We start from the raw sequence: 23039 nt of genomic DNA on the forward strand, positions 1-23039 counted from the left end.
TTATTGGGAAAGTGAATGGAAGGGTAGAAACCTTTTAGACCTTAATGATGACCTTGTAATATAACGATTGAATAAATTCTCACAACTATTTTCTTTTGCATGTTGATGTTCTTCTGACTATATAAAATATATATTCATTGAAAAGAATTGTTCATGATTTCTGGAGTTTATGAATTCAGATTTTTGTCCTTATTTAAGTTGAATAGAAGTATGACTATTATAAAGGTCTGCAACACTTTTGATTTTAAAAAGTATCATCAATATTAAGGTTTAGAAATAACTGCTCTAAATAATTTGTTAAAAATGCTTACCTAAGTTAATAATTTCTGTAATTGTAATATTAATTTTGCATGCTTTCATGCACTCAAAAATAAAAAACTATTAGAAACTATATTTGTTAGTCTACAGTATGGAATAATATAATATACAATGAATGTATTTAATTCTTTGATGTTTTTGTATAGTTTGTATCTACCTTCTAAAACAGGTCACTGAAAATATAAAAAATCAGAAACAGCCAATATTTATTCCATAACTAATAAAATGTTTTTGGAATTAAAAATAAAATAAATAAATAAATTTATATATTTATTACACATTAAGAAATTAACCCAAAATTTATAAGATTATCTTTTTTCCTAGCCATATGTTTGCAATAATATGGAAACAGTATTCCAAGTAGGGCCTGACCAAGACAGAAAAGAGTAAGGAAATTACTTTGGATTCTATGCTCAGCTAACATATCCCTTTTTAACCACCAACTGTTGGCTCATGTTCAGTTTGTGATCTACTAGAACACGTCAAACTTGCCGCATCATGTGACTTTTTTTTTGCATTGCCGGAGCTGGGGTGGGCGCGACCTCCGTATGATGCAACCGGCCCACCCCTGTACTAGAACATTCAGATCCCTTTCACATGCTAACCAAAAACTCCCTCATTCTCTATTTGTATCTCAATTTTTTCTTCTTCTCAGACACAAAACTTTATGTTTCTGTTCATTTCATCTGCCTGTTCAAGCTTGTTTAGATCTTTTTGAAACTTCTTAAGAGTTAGTCACTTGTCTTGCTTTTGTGCCCTGCATATTTGACAGCCATTCTCTCAAACTCTTCGCCCAGATCATTAAAAATGATAAATAACATAGGATCCCACACTGAGCCTCCAATTGATGCTACAATTCATACCACTCTCCAATCTGACGTGAATGCACTTCTGAGCACTCAGGAAGCAAGCAATCCATTTGTTCTGTCACTTAGTCTATATTATTTTATTAGGATATTATGAGAAACTTCACTAAATGTATTCCTGAAGTCATAGTGTTTTATGTCCCCAGCCTATTTCCCAATCTGTTAAGGTATTAACTTTGTCAGAAAAGGGGGACTCTTTTGAAGATAGAGCAACATTTGCTTTCCTCCATTTTTCCATTCCAAGTAATTTTCAAAGATTTTAGTTCTGCCATATTCTCTGCTGGTGTTCCCTATGATGTAAATTATCTGTTCTTTTATTTTCTCCTTGTTTATCCTGAGCAGCTATCTCCTTCAACTAATGATGGAGAATTAGTGCTTTATTTTTCTTCTGAGAAAATATATAAATTTGAATAAGACATTCTGCCTTCTTACTCATTACTTTCCCACTTGTTTCTCCTTCCAGTAGTCCTACAGACTTTTGCCTTTCCTTTTAAATACTGACATACCTAAAAATAGCTTTTCTGTTTTGGGGCATTTCTAACAAGCCTCAATTCATGTCTTAGTATATTATGGGAGGAATCTCCTACATTAGATTACAAGACATCCAGCAGCAGAGAAAAGTTCTAAATTATTCTGGGAAAGCAATTGAAGTTAATAAAAAAAAACTTAATTTCATTATTTCTGCAGACTGTACCCATTAAGTTTTTATTTGTTTTTAATTGGACTACTTGTGGTTTTTAAAAAGTATATTTGGTATTGCTTAAACTTGTTTCATTGTTCTCAGCTTGACTGCTTAACAATGAAGTGCATGGATTCTATCTAGAGAGATGTTATATATAACTATCAAATTATTTGCATCCTTGGAATAACTACAAATTCAACAAGAGCAGTTCAGTACTATCTAATCCCCCCAGGAATCTCCCACAGTTTCTTAGAGTCTGCAACAGATTTTCCACATGCAGTGAACTAATAGCTACAAAACATTCAGTTCAACTGGCATTGTTCTAATTCTGATGAAATTGGAGCATGGTTTCTGAATATCAGACTACCATTGTTGATCCCAATTTATAAACAAAACTGTCATGGCCATGAAAGCCTTACTTATATGAAACAAGGTGGTTGAATATTGAAATCAGATCTATAGAAGTTAGCAACATCTAGACTATTTTTTCTAAATATTAATATCTCAATTTTTCATTTAGATAAATTAATGCTTGCTATTGCATTATATATTGTTGTTTTCACATGCAGTAGAGCAGGAATAAATGCATTATTAAAATATTGTTCTAGTACTTAGCAAGTACTAGCAATTTTTGAGACATTTAGATGCTGTTTAATAATAAACTTACATGCTTTTCCATTAGTGAACATGTAGGGGCACTGCAACACTATTATAAAATAGTGTTGAGATGAATTGGTACAAATTCTGCAAGTATTTTGAGAACGTTGCAGAAATTATACTTTGTTAAATTAAATTCTGTCTTTGCAAAAATTATGTATATCCCTTGCAAATTTTAGGATTTAAATATTGTATTCAAAGTATTATTAGGTAGATTGGTATGGAAAAATAATCTTATTAAACTAATGCTAATTTTTCTATTTTCTTTCTCTTCTATTTGACCTAAACTGATTTGATGGTAAGAAAGAAATATATAAATAAGTCTTAATTAACATATTCTAAAAATTAATAAGAAAAATTAGTATTTATATTATCTACTCAGAATAAAGATCTAGTTAAATTAATAATCCAATGTATTTTTTAAAAAAAGAACAAACAGAAAAATAATTCAGTATTTTTGGTATTCATTCCTTCATACTCTTTTCTCTATTTCTTTCACAGATATACTGAGAAAAGAAAAACTGCTAATATGTCTTTTTCTTCCCTAGCAGTGATTAATGAAAATTTATTATTTTTTATAAAGTATTGACTATGACAGAGGTCCCCAACCTTTTGGGCACCAGGGACCAGTTCTGTGAAGAGAGGTTTTTCTGCGGACTGGAGGGGGCGTGGTTTTGCATGCTGCTTGCATCCCATGGATGGGGCTTCACTTGTTTTTGTGGCCCAGTTGATGGTATGCTGCGGCCCAGTACTGGTCCACGGACCGTGGGTTGGGGACCCTGGACTATGATATGCTTGGCAGTCTTTGAGGACTGGTGATCATTTAGATATTATAATTAGCATACTAATTTGATTGGATTTATATGTTTCTAATGCAGTATATAATGAAAAATACTATATGTAGAAGTCAGGATTGTACAATACAAACTACATTTATTGTAAATAGTTAACGAAAAAGGGCCAAAGCAGTTATTCTATAACCATTAAAGTAAAACTACATTTTAAGAAAAAATAATAACATTGAGATAAGAAAAATATCAGCCAATATACATACTTCACTGTAATTGTGTAGATATATACCTTGGTTCAAATAAGGTTTCTCGGAATTAATGTAATACAGTTGCAAGAAAAAGTATGTGAACCCTTTGGGATTACGTGGAGTTTTGCATGAATTGGCCATAAAATGCGCTCTAGACGTCATGTAAGTCACAACAATAGAAAAACACAGTCTGCTTAAAATAATACTACACAAACATTAACTGTTGTCATGTTTTAATTGAACATAAGATGGAAACATTCACAGTGCAGGGTGGAAAAAGTATGTGAACCCCTAGCCTAATGACTTCTCCAAGAGCTAATTGGAGCCAGGAGTGAGCCAACCTTGACTCCAACCAGTGTGATGATATTGGATGTGTTGCTGCAGGTGTCGTGCCCTTTAAAAACACACACCTGTTTTGGGTTTACTGGTCTCAAGAAGCACTGTCTGATGTGAACCGTGCCTCGCAGAAAAGAGCTCTCAGAAGACCTACGATCAAGAATTGTTGACTTGCATGAAGCTGGAAAGGGTTACAAAAGTATCTCCAAAATGTTCATGTGTCTACGGTAAGACAGACTGTCTACAAATGGAGAAAGTTTAGCACTGTTGCTACTCTCCCTAGGCGTGGCCGTCCTGTAAAAATGACTGCAAGAGCACAGCGCATAATGCTTAATGAGGTAAAGAAGAATCCTAGAGTGTCAGCTAAAGACCTACAGAAATCTCTGGCACATGCTAACATTTTTGTTGACACATCTACAATAAGGAAAACATTAAACAAGAATGGAGTACATGGGAGGACACCACGGAGGAAGCCATTGCTGTCCCAAAAAAATATTGCAGCACGTTTGAAGTTTGCAAAAGAGCACCTGGATGTTCCACAGCACTACTGGCAAAATATACTGTGGACAGATGAAACCAAAATTGAGTTGTTTGGGAAAAACACACAATACTATGTGTGGAGAAAAAAGCACAGCACACCAACATCAAAACCTCATCCCCACTGTAAAACATGGCGGAGGGAGCATCATGGTTTGGGGCTGCTTTGCTGCCTCAGGGCCTGGACGGATTGTTGTCATTGATGGGAAAATGAATTCCAGAGTTTATCAGGACATTTTGTAGGAAAACGTACGACCATCTGTCCGCCAACTGAAGCTCCACAGAGGATGGGTGATGCAACAGGACAATGACCCAAAGCATACAAGTAATTCAACAAAACAATGGCTTCAACAGAACAGAATACGGCTTCTGGAGTGGCCCAGTCAGAGTCCTGACCTCAACCCGATTGAAATGCTGTGGCATGACCTTAAGAGAGCGATTCACACCAGACATCCCAAGAATATTGCTACACTGAAAGAGTTTTGTGAAGAGGAGTGGTCCAAAATTACTCCAGATCGTTGTGCAGGTCTGATCTGCAACTAAAGGAAACGTTTGGTTGAGGTTATTGCTGCCAAAGGAGGGTCAACCAGTTATTAAGTCCAAAGGTTCGCATACTTTTTCCACCCTGCACTGTGAATGCTTCCATCTTATGTTCAGTTAAAACATGACAACAGCTAATTTTTGTGTAATATTATTTTAAGCAGACTGTGTTTTTCTATTGTTGTGACTTACATGACGTTTAGAGCCTTGGTGGAGCAGTGGGCTAATGCCTCCTTAAGTAACACCAGCTGCCTGCAATTAGTGCAGGTTCGCATCCCACCAGGCTCAAGGTTGACTCAGCCTTCCATCCCTTCCATCCTTCCGAGGTAGGTAAAATGAGGACCCAGATTGTTGGGGGCAATTAGCTGACTTTGTAATAATGCCGCTTGGGGTCCCCCCGAAAGCCCTAATAAGCAGGCATATACATAGAATGAAGGCTATTGCTAAGCACATTGATTTGTGCTTAGATTGTAAGCCGCCCTGAGTCTTCGGAGAAGGGCGGGATATAAATGGGATTAAAAAAAAATTATGGCCAATTCATGCAAAACTCCACGTAATCCCAAAGGGTTCACATACTTTTTCTTGCAACTGTATGTAGTATACAGATTTTACATATTTCCTGGACTCCATGGTCTTCAATAGTTTTACAATTCAAACACTGAAATTATATGCATTGCTGGATCTAACTTTATCCTAATCCAGCGTCATTAATACTGGCAAGATAAATCTGGAAAGCTCCCAAACAAAGGATGATGATGATGTTGACGATGGTGGTGATGATAATGATGATGATGATGATGATTGCCTTCTGCTTCAGTGGGTGCCATAATTTTTATCTTTCATGACTAGTAATATAAATTATGATTATACTGATTGTAAGATATTTGAATACTTAACATAAACATGCTTTTAACATGGTTGGATTTTCAAGTAATCAAAGAATTGAGCAAGTATGTATGATTTTAAAAAACAAAGCTTAACTTTTGCTGAAGCTGAAGCTGAAGCATATATTGAAAATACTTTTTGTTCCTTTTAGGGAGCCTTTGCAATCATTGAAAGGGGAGATAAATAAAAAGAAGCGTTCTCACTGAAAATAGAAAACTTTATGACAAATAATGTATGGTAATTTATAAATATTGCTTTCATCATACCCTCTGTAGATCCCAATGATAATTTGTGAATAGACAACTTTTATAGGAAATTTCTGCCTTTTTTGGAAATAGACTGAATATGTAAATGATCGGTATGGCAATTGGCATATCATAGTACATCAGAAATAAGCTGTGTAAAATGTGAAGAACTGATTCATGCATATTAACAAAAGTACCTTAGAATTTAGGCTTTTCATTCAGCACTTGTACCCCTTCTTGAGTTTCATTCTTCCCATGGATCCTCCCTTCTTTAACTATCTGTACAGGCCCTTTTCTTTTCCCCCCCAAACCTCCCCCATCTCTGTTCAATGGATAATCTGTAAAGTTCATGCTGCCACTGCTGCTTTGAGTGGGAGCGTTGTTTTGCCCATTTCGTACCAGCTTTGTTATTGTGCAGTATTTTTCGGCTGTTTTTGCTCATTATCATACAGCTGGTATTTAGAAGAGTGAAGCAGGCAGAAGCTGCACTGTCTGCAAGTATAAGAAGTTCTTTTGCATTTGGGAAAGTGGCAGATGGGGCATGTGTTTTAAACGGATTTTGCTGATAGCAGACTACATTAAAAATCATTCTGAGAAAGACTAAGGTCAGCCTATGAATTCAGAGCTTGAGAGGTATTCAGCTTTTGGAAACCCTTTTTAGAATATAAATTAACACATGAAAGTGGAAAATGGCCTGTTTGCACAACTGCCTACTAAATTTTCCTATTTGATGATGTGACTTATTCATTATCTATTAGCCTTTATTATCTCACTAAAAAGCAAAGCACAAATATTTTAATAAAAAATGATAATGATAAATTTGGGAAGTAATCATAAGACAATTGTAAAATATACCTTTACACATAAAAGGACCTATGTAGAACCCAAACACGTTCAGTTTCAGAATTTCAGAGGACTACAGAGCCACTGCTGATAAAGAAATAGAGAGTATTGAACCAAAAATCTTACTCAGATCAACATCTTCCCATTTTGGGGCAGGGCGGTTGTTTCTACTTGAAGATTGACTTTTTCTAATATTAAACTGAATGTATTTAAACAAATTGCTTGCATAAATATTCTAGATCATATTCTATTAGATGATATTCATATAATTCTATTAATAGCTGCAATCAGTAGACATCCTTTAGAAACATTTTTGTCCTAAAACTCCAAAATGATCAATAATGGCTTGAATTAATTATTTAATAATTTATGCAAAGTCCAAAGTATAGTATAAACTAGTCATGCATAAATTGAAAGATTCTGTTAAATTTGATTTATTTCTTAGCAACATCATTAAGAAAAGAAATACAAACTTTATATTTTAAAGTAGTATGAGACAAAAATAATAATAAATATGTTGACATTATAAAAATATAGAGAAATGATATAGTCAGAATTAAAAATTACCAATATAAATTACCAAAAGTAATTTAAGTAACCATGACCTTTCAAGATAAAAGCTTTATTAGCTTTGAACTTGTCATCTGTTATATTTGAGTTTGTTTAGATCAGGGGTGTCAAACTGCTGGCCTGCAGGCCGGATGCGTCATGGTGAAACCGCGCCCACCCCATTGCCGGCAATGGAAAAGAAGTCATGACACGTTGCAACACATCGCGTGACTGCGAGTTTGACACCCCTGGTTTAGATGAATTGAGGGAGATTTTGCTGTTAAATAATAAAAAAGCAAGTTGCTTCAAAAGATCCTGACACAAGATTACAAAACATTTCCCGCTCCTACTCTAAAAAGACATTGAATTCAACTTAGTTGTTAAAAGATAGTAACTGTGAGTTCTAATCCTTCCTTAGGCATGAAAGATGCCTGAATGACTTTAGACCACAGGTCTGCACCCGCGGCTCCGGAGCCGCATGCGGCTCTTTCAGCCGTCTCCTGCAGCTCCCAGTCCTCTGACATGTGCAGTCCAAAAAAAAAAAGTGGGACTAAAGAAGTTCAACCAATCAATTCAAATATGCAGGGTAGGTGCATATCTCGCCTTGGCTCCACTCTTCAGTCAAACCCTGTTCTGCGCATGCGCGCATGTACGTGCATGTGCACACATTTTTTGCGGCTCCCAGTTTTTCCTTTTGTGAGGGAACCGGTTCCGAGTGGCTCTTTCACTGTTTCAGGTTGCTGATCCCTGCTTTAGACCAATAACACACTCTCTCAACCCAATTTTTCTCACAGGGTTCTTAGGGAAAAATAGGTAAAGGAAGAAACGTATGTTTAATGCCTTGAGTTATTTATAAAAATAATAAAAGGTGGGATTAAAAAAAAATCTAACAACCCCCCCCCAAAAAAAATCTTAGTTAATGGCCAGGGAAAGACCTTCTATGAAAAAAGTGAAAGTGTAGTGCTTGTGAATCAGGGTCTCTCCATGACTAAGTCTTTTATCAGAGTAAGAAGAGGCTTGTTTTCTTGCCAGGGGCAAGAAATACAGATTGAAAAGCCCTCTACTTTATAAGTCATGGATAGAAATTCTTTAAATAAATTTTGCCCATCAGCTTGAGGAGTATTTTCTAGTCTTTCAACATAGAAAAAATAATTGATTTGATTTTTGATGAATTTGTTAACTTACCTTTTTAGTTAAAGTGTTAATCTGTATGAACTTTTATAAGACAGTGAATGATAATAAGTTAAAAAAAACTTCAAAGAAATTGCTATGACCTCTGCATTCTAGAGATTTGTTATTTTTATAATTACTTCAGAGGGATCACAGTTTGGATAAGGTAATATATATTAAAGTAGGATTTTGTTTTCTTTTTAAAGAAAAATAATGTCACAACAGACAATGGGCATATGAAACAGAACATAATTTCCCTGCTTCATTTTTCTTGGATTTGCAGTATTTCCTGATCAGAAGGTGATCTGTAATAAGACGTAGTCTAACCATATATTATGTACATCTATAACTGTAAGATAATGCAATACCACTTTGGTCTACTGGTTAAGGCACCAGGCTAGAAAGCGAGAGACGGGGTTCAAGTCCTTCCTTAGCCATGAAAGCCCAAGTATACTGTACCTTCTATTTCCTTAAAAGACACACAATAAAACCTTCTCAGCTAACCAAGCAAAAAGTAAATATTTTTACTTTGAACTGCTTAGTCAAAATAATTTTGTAAGCATTTTTGAGAACTTTTTTCACCATACTGCTTTGGATTCTGTGATTTGAGTAATCCAAGGAAAGGTTCATCTGAAAAAGGGCTGTTTGCAACCTACAGTATATGTGGATGTGATAACAGCATATAATTATATTTTACTGCTCTATTACAGCAATGTAATCTCTAATATAGGAACTTGGACAAGCTTTTAAGATTTTGTTTTACCTAATACCTCTATAGTAGCATTCCTGAAATTCTGGTATCTTATTTTTAATCTGGCATACCTCAGAGGACTGACGGCCCTAGATGAACAGCTCACCAGATCCTTAGGAAAAACCCTAAGCTCTTGCTGAAATCCTCCAGGTCCATTACTGCCTGGGGCAGACCTATCTAATGGTTCTACCTAATTAAGGGTGGAGTAGCACTAGCAAGCTGCAATACAATTAAAAACTAATCTGATTATGGCAGAGGAATAATGGTAACATCTTTATCTTCAAATCATGTTGCAATGCCCCGAGATAAAAAAAACAGATCATGTGTTTCTTTTAGGAAACTACAGGATCTTAATGTTTTTCAATCAGGATCATAACTGATAGAATAGGTCTATATTCTGTATTATCCAGAGACATGATAAAATCTTCAAGGACTATCAAATTTAGGGATTCCACTGCCAACTTGTAGATATAATTATCTTTTGCATCAAGGTTTCGCATCCAGTTTAAACGCATTACAGAACCTCTGAAAGCCATAAAGGTTTCCCAAATGACAACCACTACCTCATCTTCTTTGCTCTGGAAATCCAGACAGGCACAATTTTGAAACACAAACACTGGCCTTCTGGTCTACCCAGGTCTCATTTATATATGGAATGTAGACTGCTTTTTCCATGACAATTCATAACGATGCTCTTATTGCAACTATTCTAGCCATTAATAGCAACAACCAAGAACAAGGACTATCAGTAAAGGGTGTAAAACTGTTGCAAGACCTTTGCTAGTGCAAACTATAGGAATAGCTTTCTTCTTTCCCAACATTCATCCTTTAACTGGAGATAGCAAAGAAAATAAAGATTTTTTGTTCTTTTTTTTTACCAAAATAAGCGAGATGACAACTATATATCCATTTTAGACTTCATTTTAAGGGCTCATTTTAAGTAATGTACCTTCTATATAATATTATATAGTACAGCTCTGAATCTGTCTGCCTGCCTGCCTGTCTGTCTTTCTAAACCACCATGGCAGTTTTAAGACATTCAGATGATAGTCTATGCTTTCAAAATTCTCGACTATATCAGCATAAATGGAGCAACTATTTTATTAAAAGATACCGGTAATGAAGAAATTATAGATTAGAACTCAATATTAGTTCCTCAGTTTTGGATTTTGGCTTCCTAATAAGTTTTCTTCCTCCCCCTTCTTATACAATTTTTATAATTAATAAATTAGCCTTTATATTTGCTAACTTTAAATTTTAAAAATTGTTCTTGACAACTATTTAAAAGTAAATCATCTGCACTTACTTAGGTTGCAGCTTGAGGGAGCTGATTGCCTTCTCTAACAACTCAAGAGTATTTTTTATTCCTTTATCCTCACTTGATTCCTGTTTGTCCCTGATTTATTTATTATTATTACTGGAAAGTTGTTAGCTTTAAATAATTAATTGTTTTTGACAAGACTATTAATCTAGGCACCTCAGTTCTGTGTGTAAATGGTGGACTTGCATTTCTTCCCTTCTTACTATGAGACAAAAGCCTAATTGCATGTTAATTTTAATGTTATTGTCTTATTTAATATCAGCTTTTCCCTGAACGTTACCTATTTTGGAGAATTTGTCATAATAAAATGAAACAGAGGGGTCCATTAAACTATGCTACACAAGTGTTTTGAAGAATATAAAGATATATCTGAAAATGTGATTGAAATAGTATTAATTTCTTATTTCCTAGAATTTTGTTTTATATCTAATAACTCTTATCAAGAATCATTGGAGAGACAAGGTGCAGTAACTCTGATTTACTATTTTTTATGGCATATCATTATTACAATAATTTTGTAAGATGCCTAGTTAATGCAAATTGTATATGTGTGTGTGTGTGTGTGTGTGTGTGTGCGCACGCGTGCACACACACACATACTGTACAATTCAGACTAAATACAGAGTTAGGACAGGAAGGCCTGGAGGAACGTTGTCTATGGGGTCGCGATGGATCAGACAGGACTTTGCAGCTAACAACAATATAGAGTTATTTTTAACCATTTGAGCACAGGGAGGAAGCCTCTGGACAAACCTTTTCCCTGACATATTAGATTAAAGGATGTAAAGTGAACATTTTGTTTGACTTTCCCCACAGCAAGGCCTACAAGTCTATCATCTCACCACTTCATAGACTATAGGTACTTTTTAACTTTTTAAGTGGTTTGAATCTAGAACATGTATTCTGCCATTGAGTTACTTCTTGTCTATAAATACTAAACTACCTGTTGGGTTTTAAATTGAATACTGTACTGACAGATATTTCAAGTAGATTTTTCCAGATATATTTATTTACTTTATTATTATATCTAATTTATTAGATTTTATCTTGTCTTTATTACTATATAAGTAACTCAAGATGATAAGCATACATAATATTCCTTTCTCCTATTTTTCCCATAGTAGTAGCCATATGAGGGGTAGGTGGGCTCAGAGATAGCGGGTGGCATGAAGTCAACAAGATGGCTTTCACAATTAAGGAGGGACTAAAACTCACTGTCTCCGGTTTATAGGCCAGCACATTAACCACTACACCAAACAGATTCTATTATTTGTGAATTATGCTTATATGTGTGTATGTGAATATATATGTATGTATACAGTATACAGTATATACTGTATTAGTGCCCCATGTTTATCCTGGGGTACATATTTTCTACCCTCCCATTCTAAACTGTTCCTGCGATGAAAGAATATAGAAACAAGTTTTTCATTCTCTAATATTAGTGGAAAATCAGGTTTTCATCAGAAAATGTATTGTCAGGGTTTTGAATTATAAAGGTAACTACATAAGCTGGCTTCCTATTCTATACTTAATTTCCAATATTCAGAGATAATGTGGATGGGAGGGATGATGTCACTGACCAGGGAAGAACAGAAAACAGACTCCCACTATCTGTCCTCATGAGATTGTAATTAGATGAGAATAAACATGCAATGCTGTATGCCTTACTAGTTACTGCAATGTATATAAATAACCCTTTTCTATATAACATTTTGAAAGCCAGTCTAGTATAGTTGTTAAGGCATCAAGCTAGAAATCAGGAGACTATGAGTTCTGGACCCGCCTTAGGCACAAAGCCAGATGGGTGAGCTTGGGCCAGTCACTTTCTCTTAGCATTAGGAAGCAGGCAATGGTAAACCTTGCCAAGAAAGCTAAAGGCAGTCTCTAAGAATTGGACACAACTGAACAGAATGAAACAATACAGAATTATATCTTATTTTCCATATTATGGCAAGAACTGTACTGTTTCAGGACTGTATGCTAAACAATAGTATAAAGAGCAAACATATAGCAATCATGAAATAGTTTAAATATCTCTAGTCTCTGCAGCATCGTTATCTAATAAAGGTAGTCCTCGACTTATGACTACAATTGAGCCAAAATTTCTGTTGCTAAGAGAGATAGTTGTTAAGTGAGTTTTGCCCCACTTTATGACTTTCTTGCTACAGTTGTTAAATGAATCTGCTATTATTAATTTAGTAACAGTTGTTAAGCAAAGTCCCTATTGACTTTGCTTGTAAGAAGGTGTCAAAAGGTGATCACATGACCCTGGGTCACTGCAACTGTCATAAAAATAAGCCAGTTGCCAAACATCTAACTTTTGATCACATGATTGTTGGATCCTGCAAGAGTCATAAATGGGAAAAACAGTCATAAGTCATTTATTTCAGTGCTGTTGTAAGCTTGAGGTCACTAAACAAATTGTTGTAAATCGAGGACTTATATATATAATATATACGATTCTTACATTTCCTGTATTTGGAATCAACAGAATAGTGCAAATGTATCACAACAATCATGGTATGTGCACTTTAAAAAATAAGAACCATTTTTAGCATAACAAAGTGAAGGGAATTTTATTCAAGTAAATAATAGACTGTAGACAAATTAAGTAGCATTTTTTTTTAAATCCAAAGGATTTTCTTGTTTTATACTACAGTACGAGGGAGGGAAAGTACAGTGTGTTAATGGCAAGGATGCCATCTGGGAAACTATGAACATACCTTCCACACAAGTGCCACACTGCAGTTATTAACAGTAGAGAAAGCATCATGTTCAGAACATGTGATAGTTCTACTTGATTTAGCAAACTTCTGCTGATCATTTTATGTTTGTGAATCTAGAATATACTGTATAATGTTGTACTGCTTTTATCTCTCTGCAGTATAAATCATTCTCCTTTTATAGATGTTGAACTGCTGGGTTTAGACAAATCCTGTTAGCTCTTTGTAGCAATGACCATGGCTTTTATCCATGATTGCTTAGACTAGAGTGAGGTTGGTTTATTCCTCTCAAACAAAATCAACAGAAGAAATCAAGAACTTCCAATTGTGTCTTGTTTTGAGTTGATACATATTTTTTTTAAAAAAAAACTTAGTTCCTTGTCTTTCTTTTAGTAGTGAGTGTATTTACTAATAGTAGGAACTAATCAAAGGGAACAGGGCACTGCTTGTTTCTTGATAGACTATGCAAGCCTTCCCTTTGATTGCCCCTCCTTAATGGGTTACTGTGGGTTATAAGTATCTAATGGTGAAAGTGAAATGGTCACATGACTCCTGAGATATTCAGTTAAATTTCTAAGTATTTTTCATTTTTTATCTGTAATTTCATACCTTCTGAGTAAAAGCTACAATTAGTATATCTTAAAAGATTTTAAGATTTAAAAACACACTTAAAAAAAGTGTGATGGAAGCAAGTTACCATGGAAAGTCATGGAATAAATATTTTTCATTTTAGTTTTAACCAAAAAGCAATTAGAAAACATTTTCCTCATGCCACATTTAAGGTGAATTAGATGATCTCATTTTGGAATTGCAGCTTAATATTTATATCTTCCTGGTAGATGATGCTTAGTAAGATTGGACTGAATATTAAATATTCCAACGTCATGAGTTTTTTCTCAAATAAGAAATGAGCTTGCCAAAAGGAATGCTTCTCTCAGACTATTATACAATGAACTGTACTGTATGGAGCATTTTCTATATCCATTAGGTTTGGCTTGAAGGTGCAGACAGCTTGCCTGAGGGCCACGGTACGCTTGTAATGAGAGAAAATTAACTTGTTTGCTGCAGCTGGCAATTTAGAATTAGCCAGTACTATTCTGCTTGCCTAAAACGAGGGAGATAAATTATTGGTCTCGGAACGATAGAGTTTCCGTGTTTCCCCAGTCCCAGTGGCCAATGTGAGCAAGGCATGGGGCTCCTCTAATTTCCTGCCGAAGTCCTTCCCATGCTGTACGCTCACAGGCTCCTTGGAACGGAGCACCGCGTAATTGATGTGCAGTCTGCATTGCTGAAACTTGGACTGCACCATTCTCAGCGTGAGGGAAGATGTAATCCGATCTCTCTGCGCGGCTGAGGGAGGAATCCGTTCAGTCAAGGCTTTGACTGGGCAAAGTCTCCTCCAATAATCTTCCCTCCCGATCTCATTATTCCCCCAAGTTCTTCTTCGGCAAGCCCTGCGTATGTATGCGTGCCGGGAGAAGCTGTTGGATCGTGAGCTTCCTTGTCGTTCGCAGTGGAGTTTGGCTGCTGGTTTCTGTTGCCCAGTCTTCCTTTTCTGACGTGCCCGAGCATGTCCACATTAGAGTCCGTGACATACCTACCTGAAAAAGGTTTATATTGTCAGCGACTACCAAGCAGCCGAATACTTGGGGGCACGGAATCTCTAAAGGGGAAAAATACTGACAACATGGGTTTCTACGGCACTTTAAAGATGATTTTTTACAAAGTAAGTAACTCGCGCGCTTTTGAAAGAGGCATTATTATTCTGTATGTTCGGGAGAAGAGGAATGGAGGAAAAATCCGTATCATTGTAGATGGCTGCAGTATCTCCGTTAGCTGCCCCCCTCCTCTTAGTGGATGGATGCTTAAAATTCTGTGTGCTGGATAAAGGCAAATAGCGAAAAAGGCTCAGTGAGATGCGAAATGCGTTTATTTAAAAATCTGCAGGAGATACCAGGAAAAGATTCAGATTATTTACCTTCGACTGAAATGGGTCTTCACATTCAGCTCAGCTCTTTAAGCTTGTTTCTAATTAGACCTCCCGCATTCTCTTTTACGTATTGTCTCCAAAAGTATTTTATTTTTATTTTGTTAATGCTGCTGACCTTGAAAGCAAATAATTATGCTTCTATGTTAATATTTACATCGGGGAGGAATTTTAAAGATGTGCCTGGTGCATTCCCAGTAGCAGTGCAGAAAACAGGCTACAGTGGTTGTTCTTTCAGATAATAATGTTAATACTATATAATACTTTCCTATAGGATTCAAATGTTTTCATGAGTATTTATGAATCATGTTTTACATTATGTAGTAGCTCTGCATTAGATTATTCTGAAGGGAATAAACTTTACAGGATGATGTATGATAATTTATTAGGAATTTTTTTAATACAGTGTCCATTGCAGAGCTATTGCATATTTTACAATCTAGACTAAATAGGGATAGAAAAAGTTTAATACAAATATTGAGAAAATGAGAGTTTGATAACATTCTTTGGCAACTATAGAAAGTGTTTAGAATATATCCTGTACTTCTGAGACAATGAAGTTGTGTTTAACATGGGAGTTTATGTTACAGTTCTGACTCCCTAAATTTGCCTGAAGAATTTTTTTTGGGTGAATGTCTTTTTTATATTAAACTATCCTATAGGAACATCAAATTAAAGATAGAAAACATTTTCCTGAATAAACACGTTAATGTTAATATAGAGTTGATCTATATAGTAAAATAAGTAATCCTTTTCCAGTGGTTTCCTTTCTCCTGCACATGGGTAAAAATATGGTTTCTGTTATTCTGTGTCTTGTTTTAAAAAAGAGGCACGCTTGCAAAGAAGGTTGTTTTCTCATTTTGATTTTTAATTCTGCATGGTAACATGCGGAGTTATGCTCCATATGAGCCAGAATCATACAGATAGATTAACTATGAGAGCAGCTTTATTACTGAGAAAGTGAAATGAATATGCATAGCAATTTACATACCGTATTGTCCAAAATCAAATGTAATACATTGAGTGAAAGGACATAAGTACATTTTAAAGCTTTGGAAAATTTTACTGTATCTTTTTTTATTGGTACCAAAGCACCAGTACCAGTTCAATAATTAGTGCATATCCATTTAATAGGAGAAAAATAAACATAATTTGCTTGGAAGGGCAGGGTGCCTTGGACATTACAAAGGCCATTTTCAAAAACCAATAGGAAAATAATGGTATGGTAGCAATTATTTAAAACATAATATCTACAATAATAAAATCCATCAAATTCAATATTCATCATTCTGCTCAAGCATATTATGCCATGTTACTTAGCCAGTGTAGCAAGTTATGGCTGCAATGGTCAAATTTGAAAAGTTTGCATTATAAATAGATTTTAATCTGTTATAAGCAATTTTATACAGTAATGAAACTATAAAATTCTTGCATACAGATTTAATTTCAATTGCTTGCCCTAGCAGTTTCTAAAAATCATTGAGCGTATTAACATTTAATAATCTGTTTGACTCAATATGCTGATTGCTAGGTATATTTTCTTTTTAGTAGATGTACTTTTAAAACAAAACCGTTTAAGAAATTCTCTGGAGTCAAATCTTCATACATTCACACTCCCCTCCCACATTATTATTATTAGAAAAAATAGTTTTATTGAATCTATCAATAGGAGTTAGGAATACAAGGAACATCTCACAGAAAAGGAATTCAATGTCCTTGATTCCTTTTCATAAAATGTTTCTCAAATAATTAGGCAAGAACCTTTTTATATATTCATTCGGTTGTAGGCCACCCAAGTCCTTAACTCTGAACAACTTACAATTAAAAAGAAATTAAAAAAAACAAATATGAAAGAACACAGCTGACAAAAAACTAAAACAAAATCATAGGACTTCCATAACCATCCTGTTCCAAGCCTGGGAGAATAAACAGGATTTTAATCCTTTTCAAAAAGTTATTAAAGTGGGGGCAATGTGGATCTCATTTTAATCTCATCTTCCTTAGTATTTTTATGCTTTTTTTTTCATTCTGAGCAATTTTAAATGCTAGTACTTATAAATCTATGTAACCAGTTTATAGAAGACAATTTATAATGTACAAGTGTGTAGAAATAAATATAGCAAATATTCTGGAAGCCTAGTAATAATGGCATGCAAGATTACACAGAAGGTTGTCTGATTAGTGAAATTATTTCATTATTTTTTTTTTAAACTATAAATCAGAGTGTTCATTCAAAGGGACTAAGGGGTCGATAAAAAGGGAGGTTTTTTCAAAGTAATATAAATGAAACTATCACTCTGTTCGTTACAGTTCTACCTTAAGGTGGTAAGCTAACATCTTTTTTTCTTGTCCAATTTTACAGATGAAAAGAAAGTTAGACCATGGCTCAGAGGTCCGTTCTTTCTCACTGGGAAAGAAACCCTGTAAAGTGTCAGAATATACAAGGTAATTTGGTATAATAAACTGTCATCTGTTTTCAGATACTTTATCAAATGCTGTCCAGGCAACTATTTCATGTTTATACTCAAACAAAAACTCCGTTCTCTGCAAAGGACCGAAATTTGACATTTAAATGCTAACTACAGAAATATTTTAATTCTGAATTAGAAATAATGGGGTTTATAGCACTGTCCCCATGCAAAGACTTAGGCGGGTCAGGACACTTAACATTTTACTGGATTGTTTGAAATATAGAATTGACAATATATCTGATGCTAATCATAATTTTCTTGCATGCAACAGCATGATACTTCATGACTCATTGAATTATAACCGTACAAGAGTGCGAAGTTCCACTTATAAATTAAAGCAACATACATTCATCATGAGCCAGCCTTGTCAGTTTATCAACCCTTTAATTTCTTTTGGCCAGGAATTTCAGTATCAGTGCGTTCAGTTCAGCTTTACTACTAACTGGTTGCCATAACAACTAAATACAGTTCTGCTGCATTTTGTCATGTACAAATCTGCATCACTGGAACACTTGCTTTTACAGGCTGTTTATCATTTAAATATAAATTCTTTTCTAAATTTTTTATGAATTGAAATATATTCATTTATATGTTATTCACAATTACTTCTTCAACATTAACTCTTAAGAAATAAAAAAATGTCGTACTCGGAGTTTCCTGAACTGCAAGATGGGCAGCAAATAAATCTGATAAATATTTGTATCTCCTCACCCCCCACCCCCAGCTTACAAAAGTGTGACTCTGGACTTACATTGAGGCTGAAGTTAATATTAAAAATATGAAAACTTCTTCATTCTAGCCTAATTGGTTCTAATGGTTTCTAATTTGGGGGAAAAATAATATAGATGCTCCTATAAAACAATGCATTTTTAAGACAATATTACTATGAGGCAGTGTTACTTTTTGGATTTGAATTACAGATAGAATATTTGGAATTGATTTCACATAATTTAGTGGCCTGTACCAATAAAATCAAAAAATTCCTTGAACTTTTTATTAGACAAATGAAAATAATAGATAATATAAATGAATTCTTATTATAATCTTGAGATAAAATTTAACTATGAAAATGAAGTAATTTAATTTGCACTGTAATGACATCCTTATTAGACATTAGATCCTAATTTTGTTTTCAGCGGGAGATTGTAATGAAAAATAATAAAATAATGCTGTTAAAGCTATCTTATACACTGAATCAGATAACTCATCCCTCTAGAGCAGAGGTCCCCAACCTTTTGGGCACCAGGGACCGGTTGTGTGGAGAAAGGTTTTTCCACAGACCGGAGAATACATGGTTTTGTGTGCTGCCTGCATCCCATGGATGGGGCTTTGTTTGTGCGGCCTGGTTTCTGGCATGTTGCGGCCCAGCACCGGTGTACGGACCAGGGTTTGGGGACCCCTGATCTAGAATGTTTTTGACTTCTGGTCTCTTTAACTGTAGTCTCTGAAGCAGAAGGTTTTATTTGTAGCCCTACTTCCTGAAGTCCTTCTAAATGAAAATGCTTAAAAATAGAAAACCATATCTCCATTTTTCTTTCAAATACATTTTAGTATTCCTACACAAATGTTTTTCAAATATGTGGCCCTATAGTAATTGAGTCTCAGAAGAACTGGGAAAGAAATAAGTCAGCAGCTAAATATTCAAAAGTATGTTAGCAATAAATACACTGATTAGAAATACTATGTTAAAGCCTTGAATTTCTAAGCAAATTTTTTTGCTATTCAGACATTTTGTGAAGTATTTTTCATAATTTAATCTGTTCAAAGGCAAGTCAGTATGAAATATGCTTGTAATCAATAACATAACACAGAGGTTAAAATTATTTTAAAACTTGAAGATTTTCCTAGCTCTAATTTTTAATACAGGTAGTCCTTGACTTACAAAAGTTCATTAGTGACTGTTCAAAGTTACAACAGCACTGAAAAATGAGACTTATGATTGTTTTTCACAGTTATGACATTTGTAGCATCCCCATGATCATGTGATCAAAATTCAGATACTTGGCAACTGGTTCAGATTTATGCTGTGTCCCAAGCTCATGTGATCTCCTTTTGCGATCTTCTGACAAGCCAGATTCACTTAACAACTGGCTTACTAACTTATCAACTGCAGTGATTCACTTAACAGTTGAGGCAAGAAAGATCATAAAATGGGCAAAACATAAAGATACTTTAAACTGATGGCCATAGTACCACTTGCACATTATTCACAAGTAAAGGTGCAATAAAATATTTGTGCATTATGCTTCTACTTTGGGTAGTATTGCCAGCCCTCTGTCTTTCCGAGCATACTATAAGCTGTAAAACACTCAACTAGGTTATTTTACTCCTTACTGTCTTTACCACTCTGTTTTCAGTGGACAGTCATCATTCCATGATAACTGGATGTACTAATTCTTCCTGACAAATTATATTGGTTTATTTACTTTAGCTTTTTCAATGTGCATCTGGGGGGGGATTTATTTGTTCATTTATGAAAAATCAAGTTTCCTATATATATAGTGCTACTCCCTTTAATTCCCAGTGGCTGTTTTTGCTCTATTTTTGTTTGCCCTTTCCACATGAATTCACTTTGAGGTTTTATGGCTAAAATTCAGCATATTACCTAGCAGTGCCCAGTTGACTATAAACTGTTATATAAACACCAGGGGTTTGGGGATTTAAAGTAATTTGACTACTTAACTGAAGCTCAAAAATACTAGTAAATCAGTGTAAGCCCTTTGATACATCTAAAGTAATACTTCAGGTTCCCTGTTACTGCTTATAGATAATATCCCTTCTTCAATAAATTAAGCTACACATGACTCACATTTTGTTAATTTTATAGGGTTTAATTACAGCCTTTTTGGACATTTCATAGCCTTACAAAATATCAAAATACTGAATTTGTAAAGGAACTAGGATTGCATAAAATGTGCTAATAATAATGAAATTTACTTAAATAATTAGAATTGAGCTTGCTAAAGAAAACGTTATATTTAATAGAATAAATATTTCTGGAATCTGAATTATTCCCCCTGCCATAGCACTACTGGGCTTGTGCCTTGTTCAGCAACACCAACTACATTTGGAGATCTGAGAGCAGCCAATGGTCAAGGGCAGCAACGCCGTCGTATTACATCTATCCAGCCACCAACTGGGCTTCAAGAATGGCTGAAAATGTTTCAGGTAATAAGTTTCTTTAACTAACTAATGGTAATAATTCAGAATGCCCTTTTTGTGACTTTTGTATTAGAACAAATGCAGAATATTTCACTACAAAGTTACACCACTTTTCTCTCTTTACTCTTCTTTTAAAATAATGAAAATTAATAGTCTATGTGTTTTTTGTATCCTGCTCTTTTTTTCTTTTTCCCAGTCTTTTGATTATAATAAAAGTAAAGGTAAAGAAGTCCCCGTGGATTTTGTCTGTTAAGTCGTAGCGACTTTACGGGTTACTGCTCATCTCTGTTTCTAGGCCATGGAGCCAGTGGTGTCTGAAGACATTTTTGAGGTCATGTGGCCAGCATGACATCACACTGCATTGCAGAGCATGTGGTGAAACACAGAGCCCTGTTACCTTCCAACCGAAATGATACCTATTTATCTACTTGCATTTATATACTATCAAACTACTAGGGTGGCAGGAGCTGAGGCAAGTGATGGGAGCTCACTCCATCATGCAGTGGTAGGACTTGAACCGCTAGAGTACAGACCTTTGCCAGCATCTTTTAAGCCATTGAGCCACCGTGCCTCTTTGATTATCTTTATTAAATAATCTAAGTCAAAACATTACAAGGCAGTATATATCTAATTGGTCCTTTATAGATATATTAAATTAATTAAATATCTTTAAAGGCACAGTACCAAGTATAAAACAAGGTGGATGGACTCAATTATATTGGTGATGGTTGCACTATTGAAAGACTAGGTTAGACACAGATTGTCATGGACAAAATCTATCTTAGGTGGTTGCTATGAATTAATCTCGACTTGATGGCACATAATCAAAAAATAAAGTTTTATAGATCTTAATTATAAATTTAAATGAAAGATTATTTCTTCTTTGAGATTTTTCATATATTAAAAAGAAAATTAAAAAACATTTCATATAGAAACCCTTGTGTATAATACTGGTTTTTTAAAAATGCAATAACATTCATCCATAGAAATTAGCATATTGTAATTTCTAATATTTTTTTCTCTAATGTAGTTGAATATAGTTACTGCCATTGAATATTAAAAAAGTGAATTCAGCATATAATATACCATATTATACTATACTAGCTTGAGACCCAAAAAACACTAAAATTCAATCATCCTTATTAGCTATGTTGAATTGTTATAAAATTAGTGAATAATAGTAAAATCAATATTTCTTAAATAAGCTTAATTATATAATTCCAAAAAGCTTTTTAAAAATATACAGTCAAACAATGAACATGCAGAGAAGAGCAACAAAGATGATTACAGGACTGGAAGCTAAAACATATAAAGAACAGTTGCTGGAATTGGGTATGTCTAGTTTACTGAAAAGAAGGATGAGGGGTGACATGGTAGCAGTGTTCCAATATCTCAGGGGCTGCCACAAAGAAGAGGGAGTCAGGCTATTCTCCAAAGGACCTGAAGGCAAGACAAGAAGTGATGGATTGAAGCTAGTCAAGGACAGAAGCAACGTAGAACTAAGGAGAAATTTCCTGTCAGAACAATTAATGGGTGGAACAACTTGCCTCCAGAAGTTGTGAATGCTCCAACACTGGAAGTTTTTAAGAAGAGATTGGATGGCCATTTGTCTCCTGCCTGAGTAGGGGGTTGGACTAGAACACCTCCAGGTTCCTTCCAACTCTGTTATTCTGTTCTGTTCTGATATTATTCAAGAACAAAAATGCCTATTATTAAAACTGCATGCATGTTTTCATTCCCTAAATATCTTAGAAAATGTCCCATGTAGGATTTCTGCTTCCTAAAAATCTCATCCTAATGCAACTTTCTTGAAATAAATATATATTTTTTAAAGAGTCACAAGGTTCTAGGTCAGACATGTCAAACACAAGGCCCGGGGGCCAGATCCGGCCCGCGAAGTGGTTTCATGTGGCCCGCGAAGCCATCCTGGAAATAGTGAGGGAACGGCCCCCAC

At 34.8% G+C, this 23039-nt stretch overlaps 1 protein-coding gene across 3 annotated transcripts in view; it reads left to right on the forward strand.

Moving 5' to 3' along the window:
- The window catches only part of FBXW7 (F-box and WD repeat domain containing 7), a 123394-nt gene that overhangs the window by 67664 nt on the left and 32691 nt on the right, over window positions 1-23039 (forward strand). For 2 of the 3 annotated variants that reach the window (XM_081332827.1, XM_081332829.1), the window contains 2 exons: window positions 17815-17897; window positions 20950-21091. In XM_081332827.1, the coding sequence (XP_081188953.1) occupies window positions 17815-17897; window positions 20950-21091 (225 nt within the window). Of the gene's footprint in view, window positions 1-14945; window positions 15192-17814; window positions 17898-20949; window positions 21092-23039 lie in introns of those variants that run through there. The other variant, XM_081332828.1, reaches the window with a different exon arrangement.

This window comes from Vipera berus (assembly GCF_964194415.1).
Source record: "Vipera berus genome assembly, chromosome: 7".
In the NCBI taxonomy this organism is placed as follows: Eukaryota; Metazoa; Chordata; class Lepidosauria; order Squamata; family Viperidae; genus Vipera; species Vipera berus.